We start from the raw sequence: 27,291 nt of genomic DNA, 5'->3' as shown, positions 1-27,291 counted from the left end.
AGATATTTTAGAACTAAACCTGAAATAAAGGTGATTAAATTTTCAGTTAGGCTGAACTTAAGAAATCCATTGTCCTTTGGACTTAGCAGACACGAGCTTAGCCAGAGATCTTACCACTTCAGACGCTCGCCGCGGACGGACTGCCGTGGATCCCTCCTGAGGGGTGCCTAACAAATACAAACGGAAATGACCAGAGAGCCAGCCTCCTACACCAACATGACAAGGGACGGACAGGACCATACTAAGAATAGAAACTTCTTTGCTTTTAGAAAGCGTAGCTACCTGTTCCGACATTAGTCCTACTGTTCTCTAGCAGACAGGCTTGTCTGCTACCATCAAGCATGCAACTAGAAATACATTTGCTCATTCATCCTCTCACACAGAAGGGGAGGGGGATGACAGTATCTTATCATATACAGTATATAAAAGAAAGTGGGAGTAGGTTCCGTATGAGACTGTGTGACATGAATTACATATAAACTGTGTTTTAAAGTGTAGTAGTGTGACAGATCGTTATTGTTTATGTGTAAAAGTAACACGTTTCACTGCTCAGTCTCCTCCCAGATAACCAGAAACATCATCATCATCATCATTTAAGACTGATTATGCCTTTCAGCGTTCAGTCTGGAGCATAGCCCCCTTATTAAATTCCTCCACGATCCCCTATTCAGTGCTAACATTGGTGCGCCTTCTGATGTTAAACCTATTACTTCAAAATCATTCTTAACCGAATCCAGGTACCTTCTCCTTGGTCTGCCCCGACTCCTCCTACCCTCTACTGCTGAATCCATGAGTCTCTTGGGTAACCTTGCTTCTCCCATGCGTGTAACATGACCCCACCATCTAAGCCTGTTCGCCTTCACTGCTACATCTATAGAGTTCATTCCCAGTTTTTCTTTGATTTCCTCATTTTGGACACCCTCCTGCCATTGTTCCCATCTACTAGTACCTGCAATCATCCTAGCTACTTACATATCCGTTACCTCAAACTTGTTGATAAGGTAACCTGAATCCACCGAGCTTTCGCTCCCATACAACAAAGTTGGTCGAAAGATTGAATGGTGCACAGATAACTTAGTCTTGGTACTGACTTCCTTCTTGCAGAAGAGAGTAGATCGTAGCTGAGTGCTCACTGCATTAGCTTTGCTACACCTCGCCTCCAGTTCTTTCACTATGTTGCCATCCTGTGAGAATATGCATCCTAAGTACTTGAAACCGTCCACCTGTTCTAACTTTGTTCCTCCTATTTGGCACTCAATCCGTTTATATTTCTTTCCCACTGCCACTACTTTCGTTTTGGAGATGCTAATCTTCATACCATAGTCCTTACATTTCTGATCTAGCCCTGAAATATTACTTTGCAAACTTTCAATCGAATCTGCCATCACAACTAAGTCATCCGCATATGAAAGACTGTTTATTTTGTGTTCACATATCTTAATCTCACCCAGCCAGTCTATTGTTTTCAACATATGATCCATAAATAATATGAACAACAGTGGAGATAGGTTGCAGCCTTGTCTTACCCCTGAAACTACTCTGAACCATGAACTCAATTTACCATCAACTCTAACTGCTGTCTGACTATCCATGTAAAGACCTTTAATTGCTTGCAAAAGTTTGCCTCCTATTCCATAATCTCGTAGAACAGACAATAACTTCCTACTAGGAATACGGTCATATGCCTTTTCTAGATCTATAAAGCATAGATACATTTCCCTGTTCCACTCATAACACTTCTCCATTATTTGTCGTAAGCTAAAGATCTGCTCCTGACAACCACTAAGAGGCCTAAAACCACACTGATTTTCATCCAATTGGTCCTCAACTAATACTCGCACTTTCCTTTCAACAATACCTGAGAAGATTTTACCCGCAACGCTGATTAAAGAGATACCTCTGTAGTTGTTACAATCTTTTCTGTTTCCATGTTTAAAGATTGGTGTGATTACTGCTTTTGTCCAGTCTGATGGAACCTGTCCCGACTCCCATTTCAATTATCCTGTGTAGCCATTTAAGACCTGACATTCCACTGTATTTGATGAGTTCCGACTTAATTTCATCCACCCCAGCTGCTTTATCGCACTGCAATCTATTGACCATTTTCTCCACATCATCAAATGTGATCCTATTTCCATCATCATTCCTATCCCATTCTACCTCGAAATCTGAAACATTACTGATCGTATTTTCACCTACATTGAGCAACTCTTCAAAATATTCCCTCCATCTGCCCAAGGCATCCACAGGTTTCACAAGCAGTTTTCCTGACCTGTCCAAAATACTTGTCATTTCCTTCTTACCTCCCTTTCGAAGATTGCTAATTACACTCCAGAATGGTTTTCCAGTAGCTTGACCCATAGTCTCCAACCTGTTTCCAAAGTCTTCCCAAGATTTCTTCTTGGATGCTGCAATTATCTGTTTGGCTTTGTTTCTTTCTTCAACATAACTTTCTCTGTCTACCTGAGTTCTAGTATGTAGCCATATTTGATACGCCTTCTTTTTCCTTTTACAGGCTGCCTTGACTGTGTCATTCCACCAAGCTGTTTGCTTCATCCTACCTTTACACACTACTGTTCCAAGACATTCTGTAGCCACTTCTAGTACTGTGTCCCTGTACCTTGTCCATTCCTTTTCCAATGACTGTAATTCACTACATTCAACTAACTGGTACCTTTCTGATATCGCTGTTATGTACTTGTGCCTGATTTTCTTATCCTGAAGTTTCTCCACTCTTATCCTCCTACATATGGACCTGACCTCCTGTACTTTCGGCCTCACAATCCCAATTTCACTGCAGACTAAATAATGATCAGTGTCATCAAAGAATCCCCTGAATACACGTGTGTCCCTCACAGCCTTCCTGAATTCCTGATCTGTTATTATATAGTCAATGACAGATCTGGTTCCCCTGCCTTCCCAAGTATACCGGTGAATGTTCTTATGTTTAAAAAAGGAGTTTGTGGTTACTAAGCCCATACTGGCACAGAAATCCAAGAGTTGTTTCCCGTTCCTGTTGTCCTCCATATCCTCTTCAAATTTACCCATAACCTTTTCATACCCTTCTGTTCGATTTCCAATCCTGGCGTTAAAATCACCCATGAGCAGAACACTGTCCTTGTCCTTTACTCTAACAACTACATCACTGAGTGCCTCATAAAAACTGTCCATCTTATCTTGATCTGTCCCTTCACAATGCGAATATACTGACACAATCCTAATTTTCTTGCTAGACACTGTCAAATCTATCCACATCAGTCGTTCGTTTACATACCTTATTGCAACTACGCTGGGTTCCATTTCTTTCCTGATGTAAAGCCCTACACCCCATTGTGCTATTCCTCCTTTGACTCCTGACAGGTAGACCTTGTATTCTCCCACTTCCTCTTCTTTCTCACCCCTTACCCGAATGTCACTAACAGGTAAAGCGTCCAGCCCCATCTTACTTGCAGCCTCTGCCAGCTCTACCTTCTTCCCAGAGTAGCCCCCATTGATATTACTAGCCCCCCATCTCATTACCATTTGTTTGCCAAGTCGTATCTTAGGAGTCCCTGGTCTGTCAGTTAGAGGTGTGACTCCGTCACCTCCAAAGGTCCGAGGCATTTTCAAAAAAATGGTTCAAATGGCTCTGAGCACTATGGGACTTAACATCTGTGGTCATCAGTCCCCTAGAACTTAGAACTACTTAAACCTAACTAACCTAAGGACAGCACACAACACCCAGCCATCACGAGGCAGAGAAAATCCCTGACCCCGCCGGGAATCGAACCCGGGAACCCGGGCGTGGGAAGCGAGAACGCTACCGCACGACCACGAGATGCGGGCCGGAGGCATTTTGCTCTGATTGTTGCCAGCATCATATTTAAAGTACCAGGGAAGCAGGTTGCTAGCCTTACTTGTCCCGAGTCCCATTGGGTATTACGCCTAACGGTTGAGGGACTAACCGGTGGATTTGGTAGTCTTTGCCGTATGAGCACAAAGGTGACCATGACTCAGAATGTGTCCGAGATGCCCTGCCTTATTCCAAAGTAACTGGTATCCCGACTGTCGGGACCACTTACTTGGCCACTCATGCGTTGCCCGTGGTTCATGAACTAGGACATGACTACAGGAACCCGCATCATGAAACACCACAGTAAATTTAGAAGTGGAATGTGTGCCGTAAATGACAACAGATTTAAGAAATTAACATGAAAGGAATCCAACAGAGACCTTTCATCTTTGTATTTTGCTGGCGCCATTAGAGCGCAGTAAGCAACATACATTATGAGGCTTGAGCATGCACAGAGCGAGTCGCGGTGGTGTGTGCCGCACTTCAGGTTTAAGAAAAGGAGGGCAGCAGTAAGAAGGCGTCCATTGGTGAGGATGAGCATCAACCTACATTAGGAACTAATCTACCTCCTTTTTATTACAGCAGCAATCCCACAAGTGGAAATTGGAGGCATGTTTTACCATGTAAAGAAATAAGTAAGTGGGAACTAACGACATTTGTAAGTTTTAGATGTGTGAATGCTGGAGCAATTGTCATGACACAGAGCTTCTATGCAGATGAATTGGAGTGTCGTTTCAGACCACTTCACTTGGGTGACAAGGCCGCCGAAAGTTCTAAGAACAGGAGGACTATACATAGCGTGGTCATAATCTAAGAGTAGAGAGGGCTAAGATGTAAAGGTAGTAGGAGTTGGGTAAAGAAAATTAGTTAACACTAAATGTTGTGTTGAATAAGCATGTTAGGTGAAGAGTGGATACAGTACTGGCCTATCATAGAGATATGCATGGTGGAAAATGGTACTAACACAATTCTCAAATACAGAACAGAGACAATACACATCGTGTTTTCAAGACAATTGTAATTGTTAAGGTTGTCATGTTTAGTCAATATGGTAACACATATTTCTTCTTTTCATTTTTATTACGATCACTCAAATAACTAAATATGCATCCATACTGTATGTATTCAAAGAGATTGTCTTTAGGTTTTTGTGCTATTCATAAGAAAATGTTTACAGAGTTAGATGTAAAAGACTTGCACTGGACCATACTATGAGGACTGGGCAGATTTTGGGAGCTGTCAAACTCATAATCGATGCATCCTGTGGGGCATCATGAGGGAGCACCTTGCGACTGGCGACAACGACCACACAGTAGCTTAAAGAAGAACGCCAGCAGTGGGCAGCCCAGAAAATACCAAGTGCAGAGCTGGTCATCAGTACTGAATGAATGCCAGGACAGCTGGGGGTCTCCCTGTCACCTTCGTAACCCAACGAAAACGAAAGTGGAGGGGAAACTGCGCCATGCGCCACCACTGTCATACACCAGGTAGCTATGGAGGTGACCTGCTGGAAAAAGGTGACCCACCATTGATATCATGTCACTACTTTGATAGTCTGGCAGACGGCCTGGCGTCGAGTAAATGACGTCCAGCAGCAACCACCCACCAAGCAGTTGTGAACGGGACTGCTGGACTGAAGGCTTATCCCTGACGTCATACTAAACCCCCAAGGGACCTGCAGACGAGTCGGCATCACAACAAGGTCTAGAGGGATTCCCAATGCGGGCACGCCTCTCTACAGATGCGGTGCAGACTCATGTGGCCACAATCCGAGGAGATGCTCCTGCAGTTGTGCACTATGATGGAGATGGGCACTGGCGACTATGGAGACATCACAAGCTACCCACCAGCACAGTGTGAGAGGAAATCATTACTAAGGGTAATGCAATGCTGTCTCGCCATATAATCCAAGGGAAGACTGCTCTCATTCAGCTGCTGGATTGGGAGACAAGGCAGGGGCAGAGCACGCCAGTCTGCCAATTGCTGGTAGGCCGAGAAGATGCCAAAAGCCCAGCTGATTTACTGACGCTGCCATGGGCCAGATGGGGGACCAGAGCCATCAGCTGCTGATCTTACATCAAGGTCTGAGTGAAGGGCGACCCTCACTCTGACGCAGCCTCACTACACCTTGATGCTCCAGCCAGTCCAGAGACTATTTGTGTGTGTCTGTTTAGTGTCGTGTTCTATCTGTGTGACTTTGTAAATGTAAGTTGTCTCCCCAGGGATCCTTGTGGAGCGAGTGATAGGATGTTTCATGATATTCTCATGTAATTCTCTATATTTTCTTACGAAACTGGTTTAAGTTTTGATGCAACTGGTCTAGTGAGAATAATTTGTCAAGCATTTATGCATATTCTACTTGAAAAGTGTGATTTTCAAATGTCCTGGAGGTAGAAGAAACAATATTACACAGCCCTAGGAAATAGGCACAACAAGTGACACATGTTACTTGCTTATTTAGATTTTGAGAATGAGTGTGTTTCCTAAATTACATGTAATTCTGTATATTTTCTGGTGAAGATAATTTTTCAAGTGTTTGCATAAACTGTACTTGAAAAGTGTGAGTTCCAAGCGCCTTGTAGGTAGTAGAAACAATATTACACTGCCCTAGGAAATAAGCACAACAGATGACACATGTTGCTTGCTTGTTTAGATTTTGAGAATGTCTGCGTTTCTTAAGTTATTAATATTGTCCGTTTATGTATTATGGATGACAGAATCCTAGTGAATCACGGAGCAGGTGTAAATCACGAAGGCAGAGAATGGTTAAAAATCCATGGAACTGTACTATGATTAGGGACATTAGTCGCCTCTGGCTTCAGAAATTGAATGAGTGATTAAAAATACTGTTTGAAAACCTTTTTAACCACTTAGTAATTGTTTATCTAAAGGCTGTGGTGTAGCAACGACCATAGGATCCACACGAATCATACTACTCTCAGCAATGTTCACATTGTGGATACATTATAATTATGTGGTATTTACGGTTGTTCAAAGAAAAGATCCGGCAGAAAAATACATAAAGACTTATTATAGATTAAGTTAACATTTTAGAGACTTTAACAGGTTATGACGAAATATTTGGAAGTGGTAGCAGTCACCAAGGAGGCCGATGACCAGCGGAGTTTGCGCAGCAGCAGTCAGCACTTTGACTGATCAACGACCGAGCAGATGGGCAGTGCTTCCAAGGAGAACAACGACCAGTGCAGTTCGCACATCAGCTGTCAATGACCCAGAAACTGTCATCATACTGAACTCATGTGTGTGACGCGAAGGAGGGCGACAGGGCAATACCCGACCACGCCAGAATAGAGGCGAAAAGAGGAAGGCCAGCATGTGTGTCGACATTGGTCACATTTCTGGCCAACGTGAGAAGCATAGATCAACGACTGAAGAATCAGCCACCGCCCTAGAAACTTCACGACATTTGCGAAAACACCTAATAAATACCTCCGACAAACGTGCATACGGTGGTCCTTGGAGGGGAGAAAGAAGAGACGAAGAAACGTCGCCTGGACGAATTGAGCGATGTTTATTCAGTGGGCGTCATTCTTTGCTGCAACGACTTAGTCGCTACGCTGCTCGAGAGAAGATGATGTCGGTACCGTGCCAGTAAGTCAACGCAGAAGATGCAATCCCAGATGTTACGAGAGAGAAGTTCATGTGGTACTTACTCAGGTGACTGGTGAGGATGAAGGGACTGCGGCCTCATAAAATGAGTCACCTGTGAACCTACAGGTTGATGAACTCCGCCATAAGACGCTGAATCTGAGGGTCGCCGGTTCGATTCCGGGACGGAGCAATCCGCACCACGCCGAAGTCACTTGTTAATAATAAAACGAGTGAATTGACAAGGAGAAGACCGTGCCGCCGTCGCAATGGGTCACAGGCATGGTACTGAATGGGTGAACATGCCGCCGGGCGCTCCGCTGAAACACGAGCCGTCACCGCATCAGCTGTCACTGGAATCAGCAGGCTACGACTCCGCGCCGCACCGCTGCCACGAGGAACTGAGCGAGTTAAAACACAATGTACTAATCTGTTTGTTTAATGGGTCTTATGTGTTAATAAATGACTGATAGTGGAACCACCAATGTTTCACTCACACCTCCCCCACTGAGCCAAGGAAAGAGTCCATTCCACTGCTTTCCGTCGCTCCATCCCTGACAAAATAATGACCCTTGCTCCCCTCTGTCACTGACGCTCAATATCTGGTGTCACAAAACACGGACCACTACAATACATACTTCTTGCAAGCATGCAGCTTAGTGTGAGTGAGTGGTGATCCCTGTGGTGAATGAGGTTATGGGATGATTCTTTTTATGTGCAGTGCTGGTTGTCAAAGCCACCACCCTCACTTATGACATCACAGAGAGATCTCAATACTGTCTGATGAATTCCTCTGTTCCATGTCATACTATGTCATTTTGAAGTGAGAGACTGTACATGCGAAAATCAACTGTATGTGGGGGCAGTGAGAGACGAAAAGTCACACTCACTATTTTTCATTATCAAGGGTACTCTTTAAAGTTGGTTTTACACCCAAGACATCATCTTTGTGAAACAACGGGAAATTATCAACATGAGCAGGCACTGATGGGAGCATGTACGTTGTTAACGTATATGGGATGTTTATAGTGACTATCCTTCGAATAGTATTTTCTGGAGTTGAGAACATGCAGGCAGTTTGGTCATTTAGCAGTAAATCTTGCAGTGCACATTTGGAACTTGGAAGCCACATGCAGCTTTTAGAGAAAGAAACATTTTAAGCACTTATTGCGGATAGAACACTGGTCCCAAGCACTTCTTGCTCCGATGTGCAGACAATGCTTTCGGATGAAGAGACGAAAAAACTGCCTCCCAGGAGCTAACTGTTAGGTGCCTCCAGCCACAGTAGGGCAGTGACGCAAGAGAAATTTAGGTCTCGACAGCGTCGTAAACGCCCTTTGTGAGCAGGGATGGTAACCAAAAAATTCGGGAGTTTCTGTGTTCACCATGGACTGGACGCTACTGAGGAGGCCATCAGGTTGTGTCATCCCTCTGACTGCTGAGTTTTTGGGAAGCCTTAGGCCTTCGAAAGAATTTTAGAATGAAACACAATATTTATGGTGGCTCTGAAATGGTATATGTTGGGACATAAAAGCATTTACCTTTGTTTAACAGAGGCCCCCGGTCGGGCACATTGTTACGTGTGGCCCATTCACATAATGATCTCTGTCTTAAGTGTGTTGTTCGCTTTAGGGCTAAATGGAAAGTGAAAACACGCTGCCTAAAGTGGCTGTGGGAAAAACAAGTTGGGAGCACAATATCTGCTCACTCTGGTTCAAATGGCTCTGAGCACTACAAGACTTAACATCTGAGGTCATCAGTCCCCTAGAACTTCGAACTACTTAAACTTAACTAACCTAAGGACATCACACACATCCATGCCCGAGGCAGGATTCGAACCTGCGACCGTAGCTGTCGCACGTTTCCGGATTGAAGCGCCTAGAACCGCTCGGCCACACCGGCCGGCTCTGCTCTCTCTATGTGGGAATTTATGAGTCAGGTATTGGGGCTGATACTCTACAAAAGAGAAAAATATTGTTAACTCTGATTAGAACTGGCGGATGGGTAGAGCAGACAAGTAACAAGTTAGAGGGGAGACATGGAGTTCGTGGATTCTTGTGATTGGCACGAAACACTTGTGGGGGCAGTTGTGTGTTCACTTTTGTGGGGTTTAATGAGGTCTGATGGAAACCGTATAGTGAAAAAACTGGTCTTCTGATTCAGATTCCATTTTTGAATCTTGTTATGAGTGTACTGCACTTGGGACACTCATCCTGAGGGTGACTCCGCACTGGCATTGGTCTTAACAGGGGAACCAGTGGTGAGGACTCAGCTGCACCGTTAGTTTAGACCTCAGACATCTGAGACAACTCACTGTGCCAAGGGCAATCTTATTTCTGTCAAATCTGCCCCCTTGGCATTTGATCTCCATGTGCGCACTGCCATATAACTGAGTCAAATTGGTCTGTGATATGACCAGTGAATGGGAGTGACACATGCTGCAATCTGCCGATATTATTAGAGAGTAATAGTGTTCAGTCTAACAGATCGCCATCCCCGACTTTGAATATTTCGTGTCCACGATGGCGAATTACAGGCGCTGCAAATCGCAGGTCTGCAGATGCTTGCACCAAGACCGTCACCAGAGACAGCGCTACACATCGAGAAACGGATATAGTACTGCTGCTTCGGCTTGTTAGGGCAAACATAATCAAAGCATCACCACTTGAACTCAGCTGCACTAATGTAGTATAACTTCTGTGTAGAATAAATCCATCGAAGTTTGTTCAGCGCTGGATAATTTCAGACTGCGTTATCCATGTTTTAAGAGAGTAAATAGTTTATTTCCCAACCAGTCGCCCCCCCAGTGGAGTGTTACTTATTTGTTGCATCTATTTGTGTTGCCAACCGTTCGTGAGTGTTTTGTCATCATGCTTAACTTGCATTGTTTGTCCTATTTTATGATCAATAATCATTTGCCAGAATTTTTTTATGAAGGATCAATCCCATATCGTAACATAAATCACACTTCAATAACTGACTACAATAATGAGAGGGCAACCATTTCATTAATTTATTTCGGCATTCAAGATCGTTTAGATTTGATATAAGCGATAACTTCTAACGTAGGCTAACAACAACAAGCACTGTAAAAATGCAAAATCAGTTTAGCAGACCTATGGGTGAGGTAGACCAGTGGAAGGTTTACTAGTTAAAGTGCTTGTTGTCAGGGCGTGAACTCATAGTTGTCTGCAGCCTTTCAAATCATATTGCAGGACCAGTGTAGTCTTGTAATATGACGTAAAACAGTCATTGCATTTCCCCTAATTCGATACTGTAGTAGTTTCTTCAAAAGTAATTCATAGGTGGTAAGATCAAAAGCTTTTCTGAGATCAAGGAACGCACCTGTTTTGTGTTTTCTTTGACTGAACGCACTATAGATTTCCTTTAAAAACCAATATAATGCCCCATTTATTGATCACTCTTTCCAAAAGCCGAACTGGTGGAGACTCAGTACATAGTTACTCTCCAAGAAAGTAGTAACATGGTCATATACTGATTTCTCAACGACTTTTGATATGCTTGATAATTTGGAGACAGGTCTATTGTTGTTTACATCACTCCTTTCACCTTTTTTAAAAGGAGGAACAACTTGTGCTGCTTTAAAAATTCTGGGGAACTGACTTGATGATAAGGAGCAGTTCATTATATCTGACAGTGGGTCATAGACCAGATGTCAGATTTGTTTTAAGAGGTAATCATATATACCATCACAACCTGATGAGTGTTTGTTTGGTTTCTGCCTTATAATACTGCAGATTTCACTTGGTGTGACTGGATCAAGAAAATGTGATTGTGGGAGTACTGCTGAATTTGACTGACGAGTGGGTGCAGGAGTCTTGATTAAAGAAGAAATGTTATCACCAATGTTTATGAAATCGCTATTGAATATTTCACATAATTGTTTAGTGTTAGTGATAACATCATCTTCATTTTTAATGCACTTTATTGATTAGGTCTTCCCTTTTTTGCCAGTTGTTTCATTGATCAGTTTCCACGTGGCTTTTGATTTACTACATTTGTTGTTGATGTACTGCTGATTATACATTTTCTTTGCTTTTTTCTTACTTTGTTTAAAATTCTTTTAAACTTCCTGGGATAGTTATGGAATAATTTGCTGTATCTAGTTTTACTGTAGGTATATAGCATCTCTTATTTTTGCAAGAAGTTTATATTCCTGGCGTTAGCCATTTATTATCAGACATTTTTCATATATATTGTATAGCTGCAAGTTAGACTGGGAATGCCATTTCACAGAAGAGTTGCAAGAAACTCATGAATTCATGAGCCTTATTGTTAATATTACTATCACATTAGATACCCTTCCACTCCTCTTTATGGAGCAGATATGTGAGATGTGATACGTTGTTTTTGTTGCTTCTATCTGTTTATTTGCATCTGGCATGGTAAAACTCAGAATAAGCAGTTTTGATCTGATGTACCATTAGAGAAGTTGTCTAATCTGCAACAGGAGACATGTTAGTATTAACAAAAAAATCTATTGCAGAGGAGGTGGTTTTATTTGTTCTAGTGGCTTTGTTGTTTATGTTTTCCATGTATCAAGACTGCAGTATTTTCAGTATTTATCGGGAAGCACTGGATTGTACTCAGAAATCTATATTAAAGTCTCTGTACAACATAATATGGGATATTTGGAACTGTAATGTTTCAATAATGTGTGTAGTTTGGAGGTGAATATTCGTATATTACCATCAGGTGGCTTTAGATGTATGTATCTAAAAGTTTAAGAGACTGAGTATCTACTGTGTCATGTTCAAAATGGTTTTCACAATTCATATGCTTGTTTATAAGTAATGGGTTACACTCTACATTATCTCTAGCAAGTATTAGGCACCCACCTCCATTTTTGTTAGTTCTCCAAAAATGGTTAACCATCTAGAAGCCAGGAAAGAAATAATAGGCAGCTTCATCATCTTTAAGTCAATGCTCAGTTGTACAAATCAGATTATAGTGTCTGTGAGACTTTCTAAAAATATTTGTACTTCCAAACTTTTGTTGCTTATGCTTTGCATACTCTGGAAGAAAACAAAAATTTTGACTTTTTATGGATGCACTAGTTTTGGTCTATGACTGTACTGCTTACAATTACTTATGTTGTTTATGATAGGTGCTGGGCTGGTCAGTTGAGTCTGTCCTAAAAAAGTTTTGTCATTAGAGTATTTCTGGTAGCCTAACGTTATTTTGTTTGTACTGGATATAAGATAGTGCTTTTTAGTTTTTCAAGCATTTTTTGTGACACAAGTTGCTCTCCAATACCATTCAAATGGAGCCCATGAGAAGTGCGGAATCTGCGACCAATCACACCGATGTCTACAATTCTGACGTGTTTAAAATGTTTATGTGTAGGCCTATTCGAAAAACGTTTGTTGGCTGCATTAGTTTCCTTGTTTATGCAGGACCAGTGAGGTAGGTTATGACAGTGTGGGATGGTCACAAATAGGACGTTTGTCTGAGGCATACGAGCCAGGCCCTTCTTTAACTCATAGTAGGCTATGAGTGTTTCATTTTTTGTATATCATTAGAGCCACCAAACAGGGCTACAAAATCGTTTGATGACAACTTACCAATTTCTTCAGAGAGTATATGCATACTTATTTCTGAGAGAGAGGCCCTAGGTTTAATAAAGCTTCTGGATCTCACTGTGGATGCTCCATTGATACGAGAGGCAATTCACATCCATGGCTATCAGCACGAATCATGTTTCCCTAAGCGTTCGGAAGTCTTAGCTGCGACGTACAGTATCTGTGTAATTTTATTTAGACGTGTCTCCAAGCAATCTGATTTTTCAGCAAGTCATTAATACATGTGAGTATTATGTACTGCAACTTTTCCTGGTGATATCCCTTCATTAGGTCGTGGAGAAACACTTTCATCTCCGGCAACACTAAGCATATCATATTGGTTTCTTAAAGGAATATTAGGCATGCCACTTGATACATTTCTGCAGGCATTAAATTTCCATTTCATCACAGTTTATGTCCGCTTTCAATGATGGATCCACCTTTCCCCATCGGAAGTGAAACTTTGCTTCACACTTAATACAGGTCACGCCGCTTTTTCCTATTTTCCTACGCTTTCCACAAAGACTACTGAGAATGCTTTTATTTTCACGATTCCAGGTGCCTATTTCATTCTGCGATATAGGTACTGTTCACTTTATTTAGATACTTCTCACTTTATTCCTTTGTTCACTTGGTTTGTTACGCATAGCATGCAGTTTTACTTCACTATCTGTTTGTTGCTTCGAAGCACTTCATTTTTTTTTTCGTTTTAGATACATGACCTTGTCAATCGACACAGTAACGATCTCGTTGCTCCATTCTTCGTTCGTTAGTTTTTGGCCTAATTCGTCAACACAGTTCGCACATACCCAGATTTTCCGCTTGGGTTCAGTGCTCACATGGCTACTGTGGTACACTGTCTTGCATTTGAAGCAGACACTGCAGAAAACAGTGTGTGATTTTGATGTTGCTTGAGGGCAAAATTACCAAATAAAGGGCTAAAAAGAGACAATAAATATGTGAAATGTTCGGTGCTGGAACGTTCTGGGATTGCAGTCTTAAAATAATCATAAATTTTATGTGTTAATGTAAAAATAAAATCAACGCAGTCTATCGACTAATCTGAGAAGTAAGAAACTATGTAGAATGAAACCGACTTTGGTAATAGGACTATTCCAGAAGGTACTAAAAAAAAACACACATCACCGTAATTATTTATTCATTGCAGTAAGATACAGTAACTGTTAACGTTGAAGGTTGGTATGGCTGTTAGTAGATTTTTTTTTTTTTTTCGTTGATTGATTAGCTCTGTCAGATAAATTGAAGCGTGTGATTAGGATGTCGTGCATTATGTTTCTATGAGTTACGCTTCTAGTTTGAAGTTTTTTGGGTTTAAATGAAAAAGTGTTATTGCTTTACTACTGTTCACATGGAAAACTTCACTATCTATGTGAAAGTAGTGGACGTGTAACATGCTATTCCCTTTTCTTTCACGCACATGTATGGCCGAGTGCACCAATCTCGATTAACAGTTAACCGCGGTTAAGTCGATATATAATCCTGTTCAGCGCAGTATTCTGGTGCACCAACATCGATCTAAGTTAAAAGAGGGAATCGACCGCGGTTATATTTAACCGGGGCTCTTTCCCGGTTTTCTCGACATAACCACGGTTTTAGAAGCGTACGCTATTAAGATGGCGGCGCGTTTTGATGTTATGGATGGCATTGAGGAAGATTTGTTATACCTTGACCATTTCAATCGTGACCGAAATCGTGTTGGAGTGATTGTGGAAAGGGGAAACCCTTTTGAAGATTATGGTGACAGGAAGTTTGAAGAGAGATTTCGTCTGTCAAAAGAAACAGTGTGGTGGTTATTAAATCAAATTAATGATAGGTTAGAATTTCCTACTGATCGGAATAACCCTGTTTCTCCGATAAACAGACTTTTGATTACTTTAAGGGCAAATGCAATAGGTGCATTCAACATTCTTATTGGGGACAACAGTAATATACATCGTACAACAGCACAACGAATCATCAGTGATGTATCAGACATCATAGCAACACTGTCTCCTCGCTTTATAAAATTTCCAACATGAGAAGAAGTGCGCTCTGTGATGTATGGTTTTAGTCAATTGGACCGATTTCCTGGCGTTCTTGGTACCTTGGATTGTACCCATATAAGAATTCAGTCTCCTGGAGGACATAATGCTGAACTTTTCCGCAATAGGAAATCATATTTTTCCTTTAACTGTCAAACCATTAGTGATCACAATTTGTTAATAAGAGATATTGTCGCTCGATGGCCGGGCTCTGTGCACGATAGAACCATATTTCTCAACTGCGCTCGCAGAGCTCAATTTGAAAACGGAGAAATACCACAAGGTCACTTATTGGGAGATAGTGGTTATGCATGTAAATCCTACTTGTTAACTCCACTTCTAAATCCGCAAAACGAAGCAGAGCATCGGTATAACAGGTCTCATATTAAAACTAGAAACACTGTTGAGAGAAAATACGGCATGTGGAAGAGAAGATTTCCCATATTATCTGTAGGAATAAGATGTAATCCACAGGAAGCAATGTCAATCATTGTGGGTACGGCTGTCTTGCATAATATTGCGAGGAGTACAAGCAGTGATGAACCACCAGAAGATCCTGAAATTTCTCGACTTTTAAATCAGTTACGTGATGAGAGGGGCCCCAACATTGAAGACAACGAAGAAGTGCTACCTGGACAGCAGATGTATCGTGATGATACATTACCTGGAAGAGTAGTTCGCCGTGCTATAATTAATGAACATTTCCGATAATCTAACATAAATTCAGACATTGTTCGTAATGAAAAATTATGATTATAGTTATGGGATTTCGCCGTATTTTCAATTTTTCAGATTATTTCAGCATGTAATCTATTTTGTTTCTGCTGTCTAGCGAACATAAAAGTACTCACTGAACTGGGTGTGTGATGCGAAATTTGAGGTTTTGTTGTGCCTGGGACAGGATGTGCTGCCTACAGATAATTACCCAGCTGCTGCTTTTCTGAGATATTTTTTTAGTGTGGAACTGTTGCTAATTCATTATTAAAGATATATTTCTTGCATCACATTGGTTGTGAAAGCAATGCAGTACTCTGTTATTTATATACACGTTCAGTTTCTGGGTATGTAACCCGCATCATGTCTGAATGCCTGCGTCAAGTTAACCTGCAGTTTCTTACTTTGTACTGTAAGGGCCACTGCATTCTAGTGATATGACCATACTACTGAGCATGTCCAATCCTCTTGTATTTGCTCAGAATTTGTCGATAGACTTGGGAGTTTCCGTGACACAGGCTACCGTGCTTGCCAGTCTACACGAGCTGATGCGAAATGGCACTGTACTAGTCTTTATGTAGTGGACTGCTTGATCTTGAGCTGTGACATTAATTTCATTTCATACTCATGGCTACTGTGCGGCTGATCCTGGCGGAGGTTCGAGTCCTCCCTCGGGCATGGGTGTGTGTGTTTGTCCTTACAAGGGAACCTCCCCATCGCACCCCCCTCAGATTTAGTTATAAGTTGGCACAGTGGATAGGGCTTGAAAAACTGAACACAGATCAATCGAGAAAACAGGAAGAAGTTGTGTGGAACTATGAAAAAAATAAGCAAAATATACAAACTGAGTAGCCCATGCGCAAGGTAGGCAACATAAAGGAGCGTGTTAGTTTACGAGCGCCGTGGTCCCTTGGGTAGCGTGAGCAGCTGCGGAACGACAGGTCCTGAATTCAAATCTTCTCTCGAGTGAAAAGTTTAATTTTTTTTTATTTTCAGATAATTATCAAAGTTCAGGCACTCACACATAACTTCGCTCTCCAAAATTCCAGGACATGTTCAGATTTGCTTGGACATATACAGGATTTGACGGTGTACGCACGGAAACATTTGAAAACGTAAAAAAACATATGTTTTGACAGAGCACAGGAAAACTGTGCGACTGTGAAACTGTTGCATTCATTTGATGCAGTTTATGTGACAAACTCTTATGTTTTCATCACTTTTTTGGGAGTGATTATCACATCCACAAGAAAACCTAAATCGGGTAAGTTAGAAGAATGTTTTTACCCATTCGCCAAGTGTGCAAGTTAGGTGGGTCGACAACATATTCCTGTCATGTGACGCACATGCCTTCACCGGTGTCGTAAAGAATATATCAGACGAGTTTTCCTGTGGAGGAATCGGTTGACCTATGACCTTGCGATCAAATGTTTTCGGTTCCTATTGGAGAGGCACGTCCTTTCGTCTACTAATCGCACGGTTTTGCGGTGCGGTCGCAAAACACAGACACTAAACTTATTACAGTGAACAGAGACGTCAATGAATGAACGGACAGATCGTAACTTTGCAAAAATAAAGGAAGTAAAATTTTCACTCGAGGGAGGGCTCGAACCAAGGACCTTTCGATCCGCAGTTGCTCACTCTAACCACGAGACCACGGCTCTCATCATCGTACATTATCCTTTATGTTGCATATCTTTCACATGGACTACTCAGTTTGTATATTTTGCTTATTTTTTCATAGTTCCACACAACTTCTTCCTGTTTTCTCGATTGATCTGTGTTCAGTTTTTCAAGGCCTTTCCACTGTGTCAATTTATAACTAAATCTGAGGGGGGTGCGATGGGGAGGTTCCCTTGTTAGGATAATTTAGGTTCAGTAGTGTGTAAGCTTAGGGACTGATGACCTTAGCAGTTAAGTCCCATAAGATTTCACACACATTTGAACATTTTTGAACATACTCATGGCTACAAATACGTACACATGAACATAGTTGCAATACGTTTTCATGAAACCTCGTTAATTCCTTGCGTCATTTCTATCACAGCAAGTGCTCAGCTCGTAAAGTGAGCTGCAAATCTTGTCAGCACTGTCGGAGATTTCCTTCCTTAGGCTACTGCTGTTGGCTTATAGCAGATACAGGTCTGCAATATTAGATTTACATAATTTCACCGTATTCAACAGTTTTCAGTTTCCTTGATCTAGTTATCAAGTTTTGCTGTTTTGTGGATGAACGTATTTTAAACTGAGTGTTTTAAGGTATATTTTGTAAGTGTGGCTTATCAGGAAAAGGACTGGCAGCCCTTTGGAAATATTACCGAAATGAAATACGAATCAGGTTATATATAAGATAAAACAAGCTAAATGTCTGCTTTGTGGCCTCCCCCTTCCCTCATACAGTAGGCCTTCTGGGTATCGTAATTACACTCAAGTAATTAAGTGAATAATGAAACATTTTCTGTTCGTTTGCGCCGGCCGGAGTGGCCGTGCGTTTCTAGGCGCTACAGTGTGGAGCCGAGCGACCGCTACGGTCGCAGGTTCGAATCCTGCCTCGGGCATGGATGTGTGTGATGTCCTTAGGTTAGTTAGGTTTAATTAGTTCTAAGTTCTAGGCGACTGATGACCTCAGAAGTTAAGTCGCATAGTGCTCAGAACCATTTGAGCCATTTGTTCGTTTGCGAACATTACTCTATACAATAAAGTACATTTATAAACTCACATTCGCTGTTAAAGTTTTTTCCCCAACTGGTCTGTCTTCTAGGAACTTAACCAAATTTGTAATTCATTTAAAAGGCCTCCGGAAACAGACTACTTCTGGTTTATTTTACTGATTACCCCCAAATGTTAATTTTGAATGGATGATACAAAAGTACGTTTATTGTCATGAGAGGTTAACATGATTAAATTAACGCAATTATTTAATAAAACTTCACTCCTCCAAATTATATATCAGAAAACTTACCGTCAAATATCAGCCCAGGTTAACTGGATAAACAACACAATCTCAATCATGGTAAGTACTGCAACTCCCTTCCTGCAATCAGTGTGACGAAACGTTTTAAAACTTCCACAGACTCGATTCTCCGTTTGACCCTCAAGGGAAACAAACAAACGCTTGTTAACTGGTAAATGACCCTAGGACAAAGTCACCGGGTGTTGTTACACAATTGTAAATAACTTGCTTATTAGGTATACTCACGGTCGTTCATGGGGTAGCGGCAAGACTTCAGAATTCAGATTTTTTATGTAAATGAGTTGGTTACTTTCGAGTCATGTCATGCTATAAAAACTAAAATGAACAAGTGACACAACAAAATTTAGTGTCCAGTCACTCATGGGCGACACTGTAGTTGAAACAGTAGCAAAGCGAAAGCAGAAATCCTTTTCCAATGTCCCTTTACAAAGCAAAACCAAGGGGTATTGCCCCAACTTAATTCTCGAACCACTTAAAAGGGGAATGAAATACACTCCTGGAAATTGAAATAAGAACACCGTGAATTCATTGTCCCAGGAAGGGGAAACTTTATTGACACATTCCTGGGGTCAGATACATCACATGATCACACTGACAGAACCACAGGCACATAGACACAGGCAACAGAGCATGCACAATGTCGGCACTAGTACAGTGTATATCCACCTTTCGCAGCAATGCAGGCTGCTATTCTCCCATGGAGACGATCGTAGAGATGCTGGATGTAGTCCTGTGGAACGGCTTGCCATGCCATTTCCACCTGGCGCCTCAGTTGGACCAACGTTCGTGCTGGACGTGCAGACCGCGTGAGACGATGCTTCATCCAGTCCCAAACATGCTCAATGGGGGACAGATCCGGAGATCTTGCTGGCCAGGGTAGTTGACTTACACCTTCTAGAGCACGTTGGGTGGCACGGGATACATGCGGACGTGCATTGTCCTGTTGGAACAGCAAGTTCCCCTGCCGGTCTAGGAATGGTAGAACGATGGGTTCGATGACGGTTTGGATGTACCGTGCACTATTCAGTGTCCCCTCGACGATCACCAGTGGTGTACGGCCAGTGTAGGAGATCGCTCCCCACACCATGATGCCGGGTGTTGGCCCTGTGTGCCTCGGTCGTATGCAGTCCTGATTGTGGCGCTCACCTGCACGGCGCCAAACACGCATACGACCATCATTGGCACCAAGGCAGAAGCGACTCTCATCGCTGAAGACGACACGTCTCCATTCGTCCCTCCATTCACGCCTGTCTCGACACCACTGGAGGCGGGCTGCACGATGTTGGGGCGTGAGCGGAAGACGGCCTAACGGTGTGCGGGACTGTAGCCCAGCTTCATGGAGACGGTTGCGAATGGTCCTCGCCGATACCCCAGGAGCAACAGTGTCCCTAATTTGCTGGGAAGTGGCGGTGCGGTCCCCTACGGCACTGCGTAGGATCCTACGGTCTTGGCGTGCATCCGTGTGTCGCTGCGGTCCGGTCCCAGGTCGACGGGCACGTGCACCTTCCGCCGACCACTGGCGACAACATCGATGTACTGTGGAGACCTCACGCCCCACAATTCGGCGGTACGTCCACCCGGCCTCCCGCATGCCCACTATACGCCATCGCTCAAAGTCCGTCAACTGCACATACGGTTCACGTCCACGTTGTCGCGGCATGCTACCAGTGTTAAAGACTGCGATGGAGCTCCGTATGCCACGGCAAACTGGCTGACACTGACGGCGGCGGTGCACAAATGCTGCGCAGCTAGCGCCATTCGACGGCCAACACCGCGGTTCCTGGTGTGTCCGCTGTGCCGTGCGTGTGATCATTGCTTGTACAGCCCTCTCGCAGTGTCCGGAGCAAGTATGGTGGGTCTGACACACCGGTGTCAATGTGTTCTTTTTTCCATTTCCAGGAGTGTAGATATAGTGTCACATGCACTGAGAAACAGCTGAAATCGTTAAAAGTGAGCAAAGCCCCAGAACCTGATGGAATCCTCATAAGATTCTACACCCAATTCTCGACTCACTTAGCACTTCTGTTAACTATGCTCTATCGCAGGTCCCTTGAACAAACAGCCATTCCCAGTAATTGGAAGAACAACAAAGGTAGCAGAAGTGATCCACAAAACTACCGTCCAATATGCTTGGCATCCGTTTGTTTTAGAATCTTAGAACTTATTCTGAGCTCAAACATAATGACGTTCATGTTAACCCCAACTCACATTTTTTCTCACTTGACGTCCTAAAAGACATGGATCAAGACAGTCAGGTAAGTACAATATTTCTAGATTTCTGAAAAGTATCTGACTGAGTATCACACCCACGCTTATTATCGGAAATACAGTCATATGGGTTATGAGGCGAAACATGTGCCTGGATTGATGATTTCTAGGTTGGGAGGACGCAGCAAGTTATCTTGGATGGAGAGACAACGACAGACGTAAAAGTAACACCGGGTGTACCCCAGGGAAGTGTGGGGGTTCCCTTGCTGTTCAAGTTGTGTATTAATGATCTTGCGGCCATTATTAACGGTAACTTCAGATTTTCCGCAGATGCTACAGTTATCTACAACTCAAGTACAGTCTGAACGAGACTGTACACATACTCAGTCACACCTTGACGAGATTTAAAAGTAGTGCAATGACTGGCAGCTTGCTTTAAATGTTCAAGAATATAAAACTGCGCAGTTCGGAATCAACGAGTCACAACCGGAATCAGTAAACCCATATAAATACCTGCGTGTAATGGAACGATCACAAAGGCTCAATCGTGGGTAAAGCAGGTAGCAGTTCAGTTTATTGGTTGAATAACAAGGAAATGCAATCATCCTTCAAGGGAAATAGCTTACAAATCACTCACGTTGATCCATCCTAGAATATTGCTCAAGTGTGTGGGAGCCGTACCAAACAGGTCAAGCAGGGGATATTGAATGTATACAGAGAACGGAAGCAAGAATGGTCACAGGTTCATTTGACTCGCGAAAGTGTTTCAGCCTAAGATGTTGAAAGAACTGATCTGGCAGACTCTTGAAGATAGTTTCAGTCTAACCCAAGAAAATCTGCTAGCAAAGTTACAAGAACCGGCTTTAAATAATGACTCTGGGAAAATACTATAACCCCCTACATATCGCTCCCACAGGGATTGTGGGGATAAGATTAGATTAATTACAGCTCGCACACAGGCATTTAAACAATCATTTTTCTCGCGCTCCATACGCGAATATAAAGGGAAAAGGTCCTAAAAGCTGGTACAGTAGGACACACCCTCAGCCATGCATTTCAAAGTGCTTTGCAGATTATGGGTCTGGATGCAGAAGTGGAAAACAATTCACAGAAAATTGACAGTTATTAACAGTAAAAACTCTGTATGGTCGGTGGGGGGGGGGGGGGGGGTGATGGAGGAAATACACCTATTACTTGCCCTTGCTGACGGCACGGAGTAGAAATATCTATTGATTGAGCATTCTGATGCGCAGAATGAGGATTCATTCAGCAACATCTCCTGCAGCTCAAGTCATGTGATTTTGTGACGGCGCATTTTACCCAGTATAGCGCTTAACGTATTTGGAGTGTTATTACTTCGGTGCTACAAAAAGATCACCTTCGGAAGCACCGCGAAACTTTGCATACACGATTTACAAACATCTTGACAATTTCATGCCTGGAACTGGATTTGGCTTAAGAATGTGAAGAGCAATGGCATTCTGCTTGTACGTGGACGCGAAAATTCAAACTCTCAAACATAAAGCTGTAGGTGTATTAGAGACTTATTGTCAAACCCTTCTGTGACTGAACAATACACTGAATGATCGGGTTAATGCAATTGAGGAGAAATAAACGGTCTAACTGAAGGGGCGATAGCTGTCATTGAGCAAGGGACATTGTACGAACGGGTTAACGGATTTGAAAAGAAAATAGGCAACTTAACTGAAGGTAAAATAGCTGTCAACGAGAAGAGGGAGCACTCTAAGAGGAAGAAGAGCCGATATATAAAACCTCACGCTGCACAGAAGTCCGATTAGTATACACCGAGATGTTGACTAAGCATAAAGTCGTCGAGGCACGGAAGGCCGTTCGCGAGAAGTTACGGCTGCTGAGGTTAGGGCATTTGAAGCGGAAGCAGACACTGCGAGAAACCTTCAAACCAGTTACTGAATCTCTGGATGAACTCTCAGCGAAATTCCTGAAGACGACGATGAGGCTATTGCCGATTTCATTAAACATCGCAGCGACACTAGGATAGACGAAATAGTCGGTGTTAGTGGCGAGAACCATACATGTTGGGCTCACGGCCTATAACTTTAAATGAAAAAACGATAGAGACCGGCGATAAACAATTTCAAAGAACACCCGGTGTACTGGACCTTATTTTCCTAAGACCCACAAAAACTGTAAATTATTCGCCTAAACCTGGAAATGTATTATGAAATATTGCTTTTAACTGAGCTGCATAAGAATGTAAAAAGTCGAAGCAATATGAAACACAAATCCATTGTAAGACCTGTTTTGGATGATGAAAATATAGAGTGCTGATGGTATTGACACTCAGCATAAAAGAGTGAGAAATCGACTCCCGCAGTATATACAGGGTGGTCTATTGATAGTGACCGGGCCAAATATCTCACGAAATAAGCGTCAAACGAAAAAACTACAAAGAACGAAACTTGTCTAGCTTGAAGGGGGAAACCAGATGACGCTATAGTTGACCCGCTAGATGGCGCTGCCATAGGTCAAATGGATATCAACTGCGTTTTTTTAAAATGTTGTTGTTGTGGTCTTCAGTCCTGAGACTGGTTTGATGTAGCTCTCCATGCTACTCTATCCTGTGCAAGCTGCTTCATCTCCCAGTACCTACTGCTTCCTACATGCTTCTGAATCTGCTTAGTGCATTCATCTCTTGGTCTCCCTCTACGATTTTTACCCTCGACGCTGCTCTCCAGTACTAAATTGGTGATCCCTAGATGCCTCAGAACATGTCCTACCAACCGATCCCTTCTTCTAGTCAAGTTGTGCCACAAACTCCTCTTCTCCCCAATTCTATTCACTACCTCATCATTAGTTATGTGATCTACCCATCTAAACTTCAGCATTCTTCTGTAGCACCACATTTCGAAAGCTTCTATTCTCTTCTTGTCTAAACTATTTATCGTCCATGTTTCACTTCCATACATGGCTACACTCCATACAAATACTTTCAGAAACGACTTCCTGACACTTGAATCTATACTCGATGTTAACAAATTTCTCTTCTTCAGAAATGCTTTCCTTGCCATTGACAATCTACATTTTATATCCTCTCTACTTCGACCATCATCAGTTATTTTGCTCCCCAAATAGTAAAACTCCTTTACTACTTTAAGTGTCTATTTTTTAAAATAGGAACTTCCATTTTTTTATTAAATATTCGTGTAGTACGTAAAGAAATATGAATGTTTTAGTTGGACTACTTTTTTTGCTTTGTGATAGATGGCGCTGAAATAGTCACAAACATATGGCTCACAATTTTAGACGAACAGTTGGTAACAGGTAGGTTTTTTAAATTAAAATACAGAAAGTAGGTAAGTTTGAACATTTTATTTCGGTTGTTCCAATGTGATACATGTACCTTTGTGAACTTATCATTCCTGAGAACGCATTACCTGTAAATACCACATTAATGAAGTAATGCTCAAAATGATGTCCGTCAACCTCAATGCATTTGGCAATACGTGTAACGACATTCCTCTCAACAGCGAGCAGTTCGCCTTCCGTAACGTTCGCACATGCATTGACAATGCGCTGACGCATGTTGTCAGGCGTTGTCGGTGGATCACGATAGCAAATATCCCTCAACTTTCCCCACAGAAAGAAATCCGGGGACGTCAGATCCGGTGAACGTGCGGGCCATGGTATGGTGCTTGGACGACCAATCCACCTGTCATGAAATATGCTATTCAATACCGCTTCAACCGCACGCGAGCTCTGTGCCGGACAGCCATCATGTTGGAAGTACATCGCCATTCTGTCATGCAGTGAAACATCTTGTAGTAACATCGGTAGAACATTCTGTAGGATATCTATAAAATGGGGACCATTTATCCTTCCTCCATAATGCCACACCATACATTAACCCGCCAAGGTCGCTGGATTTTCCGTTGCCCAATAGTGCATATTATGCCGGTTTACGTTACCGCTGTTGGTGAATGAAACGTCGTCGCTAAATAGAACGCGTGCAAAAAATCTGTCGTCTTCCCGTAATTTCTCTTGTGCCCAGTGGCAGAACTGTACATGACGTTCAAAGTCGTCGCCATGCAATTCCTGGTGCATAGAAATATGGTACGGGTGCATTCGATGTTGATGTAGCATTCTCCACACCGACGTTTATGAGATTCCCGATTCTCGCGCTATTTGTCAGCTACTAATGTGCAGATTAGCCACGACAGCAGCTAAAACACCTGATGCGCATCATCATTTGTTGCAGGTCGTGGTTGACGTTTCACATGTGGCTGAACACTTCCTGTTTCCTTAAATAACGTAACTACCCGGCGAACAGTCCGGACACTTGGATGATGTCGTCCAGGATACCGAGCAGCATACATAGCACACGCCCGTTGGGCATTTTGATCACAATAGCCATACATCAATGCGATATCGACCTTTTCCGCAATTGGTAAACGATCCGTTTTAACACGGGTAATGTATCACGAAGCAAATACCGTCGGGACTGGCGGTATGTTACGTGATACCGCGTCCTTATACGTTTGTGATTATTACAGCGCCATCTATCACTAAGCGAAAAAAGTGGTCCAACTAAAACATTCATATTTCTTCACGTACTACACGAATATGTAATAACAAATGGGGGTTTCTATTTAGAAAACGCAGTTGATATCCGTTTGACCTATGACAGCGCCATCTAGCGGACCAACCATAGCGCCATCTGGTTTCCCCCTTCAAGCTAGACGAGTTTCGTTCTTTATAGTTTTTTTTTCGTTTGATGCTTATTTCGTGAGATATTTAGCCCGGTCACTATCAATGGACCACCATATATATTACGACGACCCTAATGAGATAATAGACCGGCTACGACTGCTCATGGCATCAGCTGCCGCTGGCAATACAGCTCATTCGAATGAAGATGTTTTAGTAATTTCTGAGCTTAGGGGCAGAGGCATCATCGAATAAGTATGGAGACTGTAATTCGAGAACTGCACAGACCAGCACGCAAAACATACCCTCGAAGATATGTTATGATTAAGGTTTGTACGACCTGTGGCAGGTGGATCTTGTCGACATGAGAGAATATTCACGTGTGAATAACGGATTCAGGTATATTTTAATGGTCATTGGTTCTTTATTCTAAATATGCCTGGGCATTACCTGTGAAAGTGAAAAGAGGGAAGGAAGTCGCGCATGTGTTTGATGGATTGCTGCAGACGGGGACGAATCGAAGCCCAGACAGATCACGGCGGTGAGTTTTACAATAAATATTTCAAGGCTGTGATGGAGCGGTATGGAATGCATCACTACTCGACGTTCACCCATCTGAAGGCGAGTATCGTGGAACGTCTGAACAGAACAGTGAAAATCCAGATGTGGATGCAATTCAATCTTCGTGGCTGACACAGATGGATCGATATCCTCCCACAAACAACTGCACAGTTTAATCGAACCAAACATCACACAAAAGAAAAATGAGACCAATCGATGTTCGTGATAATCTAGATACAGTATACAATCATACTAAAATGGTAGATCTGAGAAAACAGCAATTTAATGTAGGTGATTTAGTACGTATTTCAAAACACAAGACAACATTTGAAGAATCATACATGCCAAACTGGTCAACTGAGATATTCACAGTTTCCAAAGCGCAGAGAACAAATCCTAGAACGTGCCTTTTAAAGGAGAGCAGTGGTACTGAAATTGCAGGACGCTTTTACACACAAGAGTTACAGAAATGCTCGGAACCAGATGTGTATCTCATAGAGACGGTCATACGACGCCGAGGGAGTAGAGCGTTGGTTAAATGGCTTGGTTTTCCCGCATCACACAACAGCTGGATCGACGCAGACGATTTATTATATAACAGGGAGCGCAGACCGCAAGCACGTCAGTAGCATAACATGCCTAATAGGAGACGCATTAGGGGAAGAGGCCATATTCTCGACAAACTACCGGTCGAATTACACATTCCTGTATATAACTACTGTGGACGTGGAAAAAACTTCAAAAGCGATTGACACGCGGTGATAAGGAAATAAATCTAATCTACGAAGCGTGTATGGAATACGACATCGCTTACGCAGCAAATAAAGATCGTCACACCGCCGATCGAATTTTAGCTGATAAAGCTAAGGCAAAACGTACGAGAAAGGATATTGGTGGTACAGGTCAGCGCATTGCAGCATTTGCAGTTGAAAAAACTGAGCGTGGTAAAGTTAAGTTGGGTTTGGGTGTGAAGAAGTTCAGTCAAGTTCAGAGGGCTGCACATAAGGTGCTAAGGAAGAAGATGAAAGCCAAAAGCTGTATCCCGAAAGCGCTGTATGCAACTAAAAGCGCCCTGAAGCAGAA

General features: G+C 42.6%; 1 protein-coding gene across 1 annotated transcript; it reads left to right on the top strand.

The window, feature by feature from the left end:
* The first annotated feature begins 15,074 nt into the window (after positions 1–15,074).
* Positions 15,075–15,915, top strand: LOC126253264 (putative nuclease HARBI1). The gene has a single exon (XM_049954474.1). The coding sequence runs from the start codon at positions 15,081–15,083 to the stop codon at positions 15,774–15,776; it is 696 nt and encodes a 231-aa protein (XP_049810431.1). The 5' UTR covers positions 15,075–15,080; the 3' UTR covers positions 15,777–15,915.
* The last annotated feature ends 11,376 nt before the right edge of the window (positions 15,916–27,291 follow it).

Source organism: Schistocerca nitens, chromosome 4 (genome assembly GCF_023898315.1).
Source record: "Schistocerca nitens isolate TAMUIC-IGC-003100 chromosome 4, iqSchNite1.1, whole genome shotgun sequence".
Taxonomy (NCBI): domain Eukaryota; kingdom Metazoa; phylum Arthropoda; class Insecta; order Orthoptera; family Acrididae; genus Schistocerca; species Schistocerca nitens.
This window is presented reverse-complemented; position numbering and strand designations above follow the sequence as displayed.

Excerpts from the sequence above, each read along its gene's own strand:
- LOC126253264 (XM_049954474.1), top strand. The coding sequence starts at position 15,081 with ATGTATGGTTTTAGTCAATTGGACCGATTTCCTGGCGTTCTTGGTACC.